The sequence below is a fragment of the Crocodylus porosus genome, unplaced genomic scaffold (genome assembly GCF_001723895.1).
Source record: "Crocodylus porosus isolate Cpor-Errol unplaced genomic scaffold, CroPor_comp1, whole genome shotgun sequence".
Classification (NCBI taxonomy): Eukaryota; Metazoa; Chordata; order Crocodylia; family Crocodylidae; genus Crocodylus; species Crocodylus porosus.
Genome location: NW_017728947.1, coordinates 113,098,658 through 113,110,362, shown reverse-complemented (window position 1 = coordinate 113,110,362; position 11,705 = coordinate 113,098,658). Strand labels below are relative to the sequence as shown.

Below are 11,705 nucleotides of genomic sequence, written 5' to 3'. Positions count from 1 at the left end.
CCTTGGGCAAGAAAATACAAGAAAATACTACTTTATCATTAGAATGCCTCAATTCAATCCTCAGTTGTGTATAATTGGCTTCATTATATTTACTAAAACAGAAGATAAACATTTTTTTCATTCCAAAAGGTACTTCTCCCCACAACAGGCAGTGAAGGAAAAGTGATGGCTTTTTTCTCATCCCTCCTCACTACCCCCCAAGCATGCAAGTTTTACAAAGATGCTTGAAACCACTGCTGAGTTTTTTTGTTTTTGGGGAGTTTGTATGTATTCTCTTAGTTCTTTCCTATGATTTGCAGGAAACAAACACCAAAAAAAATCACCATCCACACAGAAAATGGTATATTTATGAGCGTGCTCAGATTCTTTTATTCCAGACTGTAAGAAGACAATCTGCATTTTGCTGACAGCTTCCTCTGTCCTACTTGAAACAAAAGAAAACACAGATCCATCTCCTTAACTACAGCTGAAGCAGCACAGATCAAGGTGGGGGTGGAATGTTTTGTGGGCGCATCCTGCTAATTTTTGTCCTCTTGGTCTCTTGGGCAGTGTGCTCATTAAAAGATGGTCTCAGTTCTACCAGCTGCCAGTTTTATGAAACCAAAGCAGCAACTGGAGATCAGCACAGCACAGGCCAAGCTCCCATTGTGGAGGTAAGGAGAGAAGCCACTTTCACCACCAAAGGGGATCCATCCCTATTCCACAGTCAGCTTCCAAGCTAGACTGCACACAAGAATCTGGCCTGCAACAGCAAAAGGGACACGTGCCAGCCTCTGTAAACAACTTTTAATAAAACTAGTGACATTTCCCTGTCCTATAACCTTAAGATCAAGTAGAAGAAGTGGGCAAGATTTTGAAGCTGCTCAGGCTAAATTAACTGCTGGCACACAGCAAGAGGAACTGTGACATACTATCGACGTATATGAAATAGCTATTCTCCACACCTCTGCACTAAGACTGTTTACATGCAGGCCAACATCCAGGAAACAAGCTTATAAATCAACAGAATTTCATTTTCCATAAAGTATCTCTTTCCAATTGTCTATTAAATGTAAAGATCGCAATGTCATTAGCCGGCATGAATTAAGCAGAGGAATTCAATATGCAACTCATTTTTTTCAAACCAAGGCACTGAAGAGAAAAAAAATTCTGAATTTGAGATATTTTATTGATTGCACTAAGGAACAGCAGGGCAGTCTCACAAACTCACTTTCTGTCTTGGAAATGTCTGTTGAGAATTCACAGGAGTATTTTACCACTGGACTTGATCAATGTTGTTGCGGATGAGCCAATTTGTTAAGACTGTTGCACAAACATTTAAAATAGAAATCGCCAAAAGGCATTCCCTCCCAGGCAAGGCATAATTTGTCCTATCACAAGGACGGATGCTTGAAAATTAAAGTAAGGACAATTAATGTTTGGTGGAAAGACAGGAAATTTCTGAACCATGCATATACAGGGAAAGATTATCCAAATAGTAAAAAATAGAACTACTCTTTCTGCAAGTGTCTCCAGGTATTCGTCTAGAAGAGAGTGAGGTTACCTACAGATAACATACACAAAGCTTTCAGTCCTTCAGAAGCACTTGATATCTACAGCTGATTTATAGTTGGGTGGAGCTTTTAAGTCCAAAATGAGCCACTACAAGGTCCAGTAAACAAAAAATCCTAGCATACTAAGGACAGTCAGTAATTAATAGCTATTTGAAGAATTATGGCTGTTCCTTATGGAGTGCAAAGTCAAAACTGCTCAAAACCAGGAGGTAATTGTTTTATACTAATTTACACCTAATTCTTTTTAATTTCAGCATCCCAGGAAAATATAAGAAAACAGTCTTTCCACAAGAAGAAAGCGTGGAAACATTTTAAAAATGGGGGAGTCATTTTGATTTTCCTAATACAGCTGGGATCACTGGATTCCATAGTTAAATCTTGGTAACAGGTTCTTGCTGGGAAGAATCCTTTTGTTTCGTGGCTTTTGCATGCACTTAACTGGAACAAAGTTTGCCAAGTTTCTTCTTAAGAGCTCACCAAAACATAAATCATGCTAGAAAAGAAAGAAAGAAATACATCAGGTTTTTATTTAGATGCAACACTTTGGATTAGTTATTATTAGGGACCTACTTAATTCAGTTTCACCGATTTCGTGGAAATATGAAATCTGGGATCATCCTCAAAAGTCAACAAAAGAAAACTTGATAAAAATAAAATGCTGGCTCCCCAGTGGGAGCCAGTGGTCCTCACTCTGGGAGGGGAAGGCACTGGCTGGCAGGGTGGCATGAAGGGCAGATGGTGGCTGCCCCCTTGTCCCTCTTGCCCCTGCCAGGGCCTCTCCATCAATCAGCACTGAGCAGCAGGGCAGCATGAAGGGCAGACAGCAAACAAGATGGTGGCCACCTTCATGGTCCTCTCTGCCAATTAGCACCAAAGAGTGGGGCCTTTCTGCCAAGTTAGCACGGGGGGGAGGGGGAGGTCACCATGAAATGCCAGTGAAATTGGCTCTGCAGACTATGAGTGGGCCACAAAAAACACTGTCTTACTGCAAATTAAGCAGACCCCTAATCATTATGCATTTTATTAACAAGCAAAGCTTAATGCCCCCTCCCCCCCAAGTTAAACAAATAAATCGGGCACATAGGTTATATGTAGGGACCCAACTAAATTGCAGTGGGCATTTGCGGCACAGCAGCACCTTTCATTTTGCTCTTTTTGCACCCTCCCCCAGACCACTGAGTGGCAGAGAGGCAAAAACCACAGCGTTGACTGCCTCTCGGCCACTCAGTGGCAGGGGGAGGCGCACAGTGAAAAGAGCGAGATTGAAGGTGCTGCTGTGCACAAACTTCTGCTGTGATTTAGGTAGGTACCTCGTTATAGTTATACTTGAATATGCTTCTCCAGTTCTAAAATAAAAAACAAGTAGGCCACCATGACTTTAAGTCAACAAAAATAATGGCATTTGAACAAGGAAGTGACAGGCACATTGCACACACTGGTCACTCAGATCAAACAGTAGCAACGGGGAGTCCTCTATTAGCTTAGTAAATGCATTTAAAAAAAATTACTAAAGCATGCAAACACACTTCCATCATTTTTTTGTATGATTAAATCAAAGTGCTGAGCTGCACAATGACCAGCCAATAGATGCATAGGGCAGTTGTACTGTGATACTCTACCCGTATCAGATTTCTTACCCCCACCCATTATTTTTCCCTGGAGTTTGATTCTGCTTTTATAAATTCTGTATCTTCTCATCTATTATGTTACCATTTTACCTTCATGTTTTTACAAAACTAACTTTAACCAAAGAAACTATTAAAATGGTTCCTATTTAAAAAAGGAAAACTTTACTTCCCCAGCTAGGATTTCTTTCTTCTTTTTTTTTTTTTTCAACAAGTTATTTGAGATGTGTGGTACTGGGCATTCTCTTAAAAAAATAATATTTTTTTTTCCTACAGACTCAGCCCAAACAAAAATTCAGGTCTAAGCATCAAGTGGAAGAGAGAATAACTTACCCATATAGGTAGTAAAAAAATGACAGAAGGTAAAATGCTAGTTTGCACCATCCTTCCTTCTGACAGTAGGCTAAAATATCTGCATTCATGATTGTTGTAGGATCATATAGACCTGGTCCACTCATCACAGGTCTACTCATGTACCTGGAAGGACACATTAGGTTAGAAGCAAGTTTTGGGGAGGGTGGAGAGTTACAGAAAAAGCAGGCCTCCTTTACTGTTCCAAACAGTATCAAAATATAACTATGCAAGGAGCTGCGTATCTCCAACTGCACGGACCATGTACTCTAGTCAGCAGCTAACAGACAACCAGCAACATCTGAGCCCACAAACTAATGCTCTGCTCACTGATGGGTTCTAGACACTACAGCTGCCCTGCACCCTGAGCCAGGGCACTTTTGCACAGTACTAGACCAAGAGTAGACAAGATGATCCTTTAAAATAGTATGTACAGTTGGAGGCATCACATTATATTAGAAATAAAAAACTGAAAAATAATGTGGAAGAGAGTAACAAGAACAATACAGCCCAGGGGCTGGCGCCGGTAGTCATTACCATATTTACTTGAATCCAAGATGAGGTTCCTCTCCACCCATTCACCACGGTAGGGAAAAGTCATCACATCTTGGATTAAGTAGGGGGCCAGAGCTGCCACCACTACTGCTGTCTGACCAAGGTGGCTCATGGGGTGGGGGAGAAGGTGTGCAGTGTACAAGCATGGGGGTGATTGCGTGGTGCAGAGGGGGAGCAGCACATGGGAAAGACCACATGCTGCAGGTGAGACCACACAATGTGCGGGTGCAAGGAGAGAGGTCGGCAGTGCAGGTTATGCATTGACAGGGAGGCTGCTGCAACTCCAGCGAGGGGCGGATGCTGGAGTAACAGTCATCACACAGAGCATGTGGCAGCTGCAGTAGGGACAAATTGAAGACAACCCTCCAGTAATGTTCCATGTATAGGATCTAATTATCGGGAGCTCGTCTTCAATTCAAACTAGATGCTGATAAATACAGTATGTGTTAAACAAGATTCATGTAGAATGGCTCTGGAAGCTTCAACACCATTTAAGACATGCACAGCAGTACTTATTCTTGTTAATTAAGGTGGGAATAGTTTTCCCTCAGAAAGGCAAAACAAGAGTCTTTAATTTGATTCATACCTGTAAAGTAAGATTTTTCAGTATCTCATCACAAAGTGCCTTTATGCTTTTTTGCCAGAGAAATGGGAAAATAAGTAGGAAGTACTGCAGCCGGAGAATGAATTATTATTAGCATAAATCAAGGTGTCAGACTTATCAATATTACCTCCAAATATGGTAAGCCAACAAAGGCATATTGAGACCCAAAGTAAGCCACTCTGCCGCACAGAGAAACATAACACAGAAGAATGCATGGATGAGGTACTCTGGAAGTACAAGCTGGAAAAGAAAGATACACATCAGAATATTCAAGTGAAGTAAATTATCGATGAAAAACTGAATACTATTATTTAGAAGAAACAGGGAGAATTACATGAACAAGTAAACTGCAGAAAGTGAAAACAGCAACTAGCAGATTATGCTCCAATATCTCCCCATAAATGTTTGTATATTTATGAACAAAAAAATGTACATGACACAATGCCCAGATTAGAGAAATTATTATTGCGTCTAATAACTAAGTGCACTGTTAACAGCTTCCATGTTTCATACAATAGCCCCCCATGACAGCATAGCACATTAAGATATTTCTTCACATGCAAAATAGAAATATCAATAGAAAATATGCTCCCTGTACCAGTTTATCTGCAAGAGGCTATTTTTATTTTACGTTTGGAAGCTTTGAACTTGGAAAAACTATACAATGGAGACTATTACCAAAACCTTATTTCCTGTGCACAGCACTATCAGACACAACTAGTAGTAACGTTGTTATGCACATCAATAAGCACAAATACAAGCATTATGCTTTCTGCAGTGTAGGAGGGAACAACAGTGCAATGTATATACAGTTTCAGTTCCTTTATGCACCTTTTATATACCCCACGGGCCTACTTTTCAATGGCAAAAATCAACAAAAGTAACACAAACTAGACCACCCTCAGACTAGGGAAAGTATAAGATGTCAGGTTATACAGCATTAATGCTAATAAAAGAAAGGATATGGGAAAAGATTTGTAGATTAAATTCATGTAAAACCTTACGTCCACTACAAGAATACCAAGGCCAATAACCCAGCAAGAATTGGACTATCCATTCATGCTCTTAAATTAACAGAGTTCTCAAGAAAAGTTCATTTCTATCTTTGAAATGTTCAACATGGGATCAACAACTATGACCTCTTTCATGTAAAAACATCCAGCTGCTATATTTCAAGCAAGGATTTACCATAAATAAATCAATCATAAGATTCAAGGTAAAAGTACTAACCAAGCTAGAGGTGCACATATGAGAAAACTTTGTTCTTGGATACCGTCCCATTTTTCAGTCCAGAATGACTGACTGAAGTGTCAATGTTTCGCAGGTTTGTATAACATGTCTAAAAGCAAGAACTTTTTTCAAACACCTAAAAGTTCTAACTGGATCTCTACAAACTCAAGAAAGAAGCTGTGTTCCCTATAGTCTGACTCTTTCAATAGCAGATTACTAAACACAAACTTCCATCAAGACAAAAACTAGTCAAAGCTCTTTACTTAGGTGAAACAAATTCTCCTCTTACATACTCACCATGTAGAGCTTTTAAAATTTAATTCATGTATTTAAACTAAAAGCGTCTTTGGCAGCATACCAAGACACCTGTGTTTTAGGCTTAAAATCTACAATTATCAACTCTACATCACAGACATGAAGCTCCCTCAACATTTGTATTTGCCCCGCCACCACAACACAGAGGCCAACCGTCTGTGGCATATTCATCACAGTATTTTATCTTCCATCCAGCTCTACAGGGGAACTAGTCTAATTCAGAGAAAGAACAGTACCATACAAACTAAAAGTTGAGAAGAGGAAATCAGTAATCAATGGCACACAAGCTAAGAAAAATGGCAATATGTAAGAGGAGGGAGAAAACCTCATCACACCATACAGAAGTGCTACCGTACCTACTTCTCTCTCATTAATCAAAAATGTTCTCCCCTACAATTTCTCTCTCTCAGAACAGGAATCACGTCTTTTAGGTACTTGCGAAGGATTATTTTCATTTACCACACTGCATGAAGAGTTTGGATTTAAATCTACCTTTTCAGTTCTAATCTACTCCCGCTAACACAGTAAATACTGTTAAGATTTTCAATCAACACAAAACTACTGTATAATCAACACCTCATGCATGTATGTTAACATTAGGTTAATAAAATATTTGCTTTAAACATGCACAGTATAGTACCTTTGTATTAAAGTTTTTGATAAGATCATAATGCATAAATGTAATGAGTATTTGCCTTCCCCCATACTATAGCAGAAATGACTGTAAAACAGACTGAGCAAGGGAAACTGTTAGACGCACATCCATTCAAGTGCCAAATACTATTTTCCAAAATTAACCCTTCCACCTATCATCCCTTTCTCCTACTCATTTTGTAATGTTTTCTGGCAAGTGACATAGCCTGTACCGAATAAATACATTCTTCTTCAACTTCAGTTTTGAATTCAATACCTGTTGGTGTGATTTACTTAATTCTAACGAATATGAATTCACAGTGCCAAAATCCAGAGGCATAACTTTACCACTGTGCTACTTCTCCTGCTATCATAATCGAGCTGTTCCCAACTAAAATAAAATGGACAGCAAGGGGTGGAGACAAGGCAAAGAATTACTACTGCTTTACCAAAATATAGATGTGACATCAAGATCCCCTTTATTGCTGCTTTCGTCTGCAATACCCCAAGCTAAATGTGCTTTTGAGGCCAGTCATTAAAAAGATAAAGGCTCATGAGAGCTGCATCCAAAACAACACAGCTGTACTGTATCTTCCTGAACACAGAACAAAATATGGGGAGGCAATGCCCTCTCTCTGACTCCTGTGGGACACACACCCACCAAAATCATCAAGCCAGGTCAGAATTTTTTTGGTCAACACTTTTTTAAAAAGTAAACTAGGCCTTTGGTGTGTCAAACCCAAACCGTTTTGTAAATCTGACATGAGAAATACCACTGGTTTACGTCTTCAGATATTCAATAGAAAGACTTGAGGCATATAACAGTTTCCCTCACTTTACTGGGTAAGCAAGCAAAATTATTTTGCACAGAATATGAAAGTTCATGAAATTTATAAACCTGAACAGACAGTACAGGCAGATGAACAAGCACACTAAACAAAACGTCTTAAAATAGTAATACAGATGCTCCTAACAAAATGAAAGGAAAGTGGCATTAAAACATTAAACTAAAAAGCAGTACACACCTTTAATGCAATTTTGACTCTTTTAATCTTTTTGACCTTTTCAACTGTCTTTGTGCCGAAAATGTAAAAAGCAGATTGAAAGAACGTTAGTACGGACAGCTGACAAGATCACCAGCAGATTAATAATAGTCAGAATATTCAAGATTGAGAGGAAAGAAGAATCAGATAAAGAATTCTGCCCAGAAGCTCCAGTAATTAGGTGTTACTAGCCAAACAGAATTATCATTACCTTTTTTTCTATTTGCTTGAGATAACTAAATTAAGAACTAGTTTATACATCTATGTAAAGAGGAACTCTTGATCGTGTAACTTACAGGATTCAGTGTATTACATTGGTCTATGGGATTCTTGTAATCAGTCTTCAGTTCATCAAATGCTATTATCTAGAATAAAATTGAAACAGTTAGGATTCTGCAGACCGAAAGCAGTAATAAACATCTTGCACAGGAAATCCATTTACTGGTATGGAGCCGAGGCTCAAGCGCTATGAACACAAATGACGAAACATGTCCTCTTCACTCGCATAGAAATGATTCCACAAACCAAGTAACCTATAGCTAAAGGCTGTCTGAAACAGGTCTGCTTTAGTTTAACAGAAAAGCAAGCAAAGTCTAATTCATTCAGCTGCTTTTAAGTATTTTAGGCACCAGAAATCTCTGGCACTATACCTTCACTGAAACCCCCTTCCCTCCCCCAAGAAAAAAAACCTGAGTGTCACTTCAAATAGTATTTAATCCCACAAAATATATCCCTAGAGCATAAACAGATCAAGCTGCTGCAGATGTGGCACACTTGGTTTCTGGTTCAGGCCTGACACTTATGCCAGTCAAGTGATCATTGCGTTAAAAGAGGCTAAACGCTCCATCTTATCGCTGTGGTCAGAGTGTGCATGCTGCAGCCACAGATGGCTGGGAAGGGAGATAGATCAGGAAAAGGTCAACAACATTTTGGATGACAGAGCTTTTGTCTGTAAACAGATGCTTAGGAAAGCATGAGCGTACCAATCAGAAACATGGTCAAAAACACGGCACCAACTAAGACAAACGCTTATGGTAAAAAAGCAAGATCCATAAATTATGAGAACCAGAACATTAAACACAATATAACCAGACCTAATATTACTTGTATTCAGTGTACACCAGAACAAGTTTATATACTATGCTTTATGTTACAATAAAAGGCTAACTTAGATGGTTACAAAGCTAAAAAGGGATGGCAAAGATGCATTCTCATCTGAGTGCCCCTCTTCTCTGTATAATAATAAATATTCAAGACAAAATAAATAAAATCTTAATAGGAGGCAGAAAAAATACAAAGCTCCTTCATCATACAATTGATTTGTCGAAGGACTGGAATATTTTAAACGTGTACTCCAATACATAAAAACAATATTTTATGAGAACTGCGAAAATGCTTGCAGGTGCATTAAAATATTTTTAATAAAAACCATCTTGCCCAAGTTAAACTTTGAAAACATTACTCATCCATAGATGAATATCGGTAGATTTTCATCTCATCACCAAGTAGTAGCTTGGGTACCTGAGCTGGCAAGTTTTCATGACAATTTTGCAAAGCTTAAACCAAGAAATGCTACTCTCGTGTCCTGCGGTGAACGTAACACAGGATAGTTATTAAAGAATAAGAATGTGTAGGTGTGCCTGAAGGCCTGCTGTTATTGGTCCCTGGTGTTTTCCCACAGCAGATCCACTCAACAGGCACTCGGCAAAGTAGCTGAACCCCACTCAGGTCCCAGAACGCTGCTGCGGGCCCACATGCCGGGGAGCAGCAGGAGGGCAGTGCAGAGCAGTGGTGCTCATCCTTGGTCCCGGGGGGCCCGAGATGAGCATCTGCCCACGGGCCAGACCCCACCAGTGGTCCCCAATACGGCTACAGTGGCCATCGCAGAGGACATTCCAGTGTTCCGCTACTCTGTCCTCTATTGATACAAAACCTGATGCCTTTACATCGTCTATTTTTCATCCAGAAATAGAGAAAAATAAAGGACAAAGGCATCCAATTTCATACCAAAAGAGGATAACCAGACTGTCCTCTGTGATGGCCACCCTAAATACAGCAAACAGGGCAGGGGGGCTTGACCCTGCCCCAAAGGGGAAGAGCGTTTGACCCAGCGCCATGCTGGAGGAGGGGCTTGTCCAGGCAGGGGGAGGGGGAAGGAGGGATAGGATGTGGCCCAGCCCCATAGGGGAAGGGGGCACAGCCCAGCGGCAACCTTCTGTGAGGGGTTTGGGAATTTGGCAGGGGGGAGGGAGGCTGTATTCATTGCCCCCACTCCCCAGGTACCACATTTACCCGCCCTGTAGGCCATATACAATTGCTCTGCAGGGCACACATACTCCACAGGCTAGAGGTTGAGCACCCCTAGTGTAGAAAGTGTTCAAGCTGTTGTGCCCCACACTGGAAAAAGCACTCTCGTAGCAAATGAACCACACGTTTAAGCAAGTGCAGATGGAAGCACACCATTGCAAGTGCAGATGGAAGCAGTTGCATGTAAAAAGCCAGGTTATTGCAGGACCATAAAGACACTGGGCTGAAGGGGACCTGGGAGGATCGTCCCTGTCCACACCACTCCATACGAACCTGTAATCTAAACTCTACCCCGTTACGGTTAACACGTGCAACGCATGCCTTTAAAAACCTAATGAATGCTTGTGCATTTATTGTCTTCAGTGTACCCAAAGCTCGACTCTGATGTAATACAGGGAGATGAGGCAGAGCTGTGAGGGCTGAGCACGGCCTGTCCACACACAAGTATGAAACAGGACTCATCCTTGCAGACAAAGAGCGATGCTCAGTAGCACATACTCTAACCTGTCTTTGTTTCCCCCAGAACAACACTTGGGAGCTCAGGGATGGCTTTAAAATGCCGTCTGTGACCCGTAAGTGACAAAGAAGGGAGGGGGCGGAGACGTGGGTTTTCCGGAAATTATTAAATGGAAAAATTTCCAATGCCCTAAATAAAGCATGATCTGATTTAGCATGCTTATTTGACTTATATTTAGCAAACTAACTAAAACAGTACTCCCATATTAATTTTATGTCCCAGCAGCCACAAGTATTTGAACTGAAATATTTGATTAGGACAAAAATTAAGTACAGCACACTTCATGCAGTTTGAATGGTATATTCAAACAAATTCAAAGCTTTATGTGGACAGAAATTTTTTTTGTGGACTGCTGGTAAAAATGTAAAGCTAGTACACAATACTTCCCTGACATTGTTTAAACTTAAGGGAAAAAAAGGCACTGAAAACTGTTGAGACACTAATATCAGTACACCCAAAGAACTGTACACGATAGGCCACGCTTTGGTTTTGATTTGACCTGTGCAGCCGATTAGGTGAATTGATACCTTGATTTTCAGTATGGACCATTACACGAGTGTATTTACCCTCCTGCTTATAAATCAATAAAACAGAGATGTGCCCTCACACCCTCCTCAGGGAGGATCGCCCAGAAGACATTCACTGCAACTTTGACACTGCCAAGCTTGCCTTATACCGCACTGGCATCCCGCCACGGTTACTCGCGCGGCGTATGAAATAATTGTGCGCTCCACACCTGAGGCAGGGGAATAGAAGCAGCAGTAAGATTTTGCCCCAATACCTTGCACATGGATGCGTGTGTGAATGTGTATACATGCATGCGTGTGTGCATGTATATATGCATGCATGTGTCCGCATGGGCGTGTGCACGCGTGTCAGAGCGCCCTCGGCTGCGGGAGGGGCCCGGGCCGACCCCGACCCCCGTCACTCACATGCCAGATGGCGAAGAAGATGAGGGCGGCGGTGAGCAGC

The 11,705-nt window shown here is 40.9% G+C and overlaps 1 protein-coding gene across 1 annotated transcript; it reads right to left on the bottom strand.

Annotated features, from left to right (window-relative positions):
* Nucleotides 1–336: 336 nt before the first annotated feature.
* Nucleotides 337–11,701, bottom strand: CNIH1 (cornichon family AMPA receptor auxiliary protein 1; the record flags this gene model as incomplete). Its single annotated transcript, XM_019551177.1, has 5 exons — nucleotides 337–2,046; nucleotides 3,512–3,655; nucleotides 4,816–4,928; nucleotides 8,206–8,274; nucleotides 11,666–11,701. Coding segments are annotated over 5 exons (390 nt in total), but the record flags the coding sequence as incomplete, so codon positions are not given.
* Between the last annotated feature and the right edge of the window lie 4 nt (nucleotides 11,702–11,705).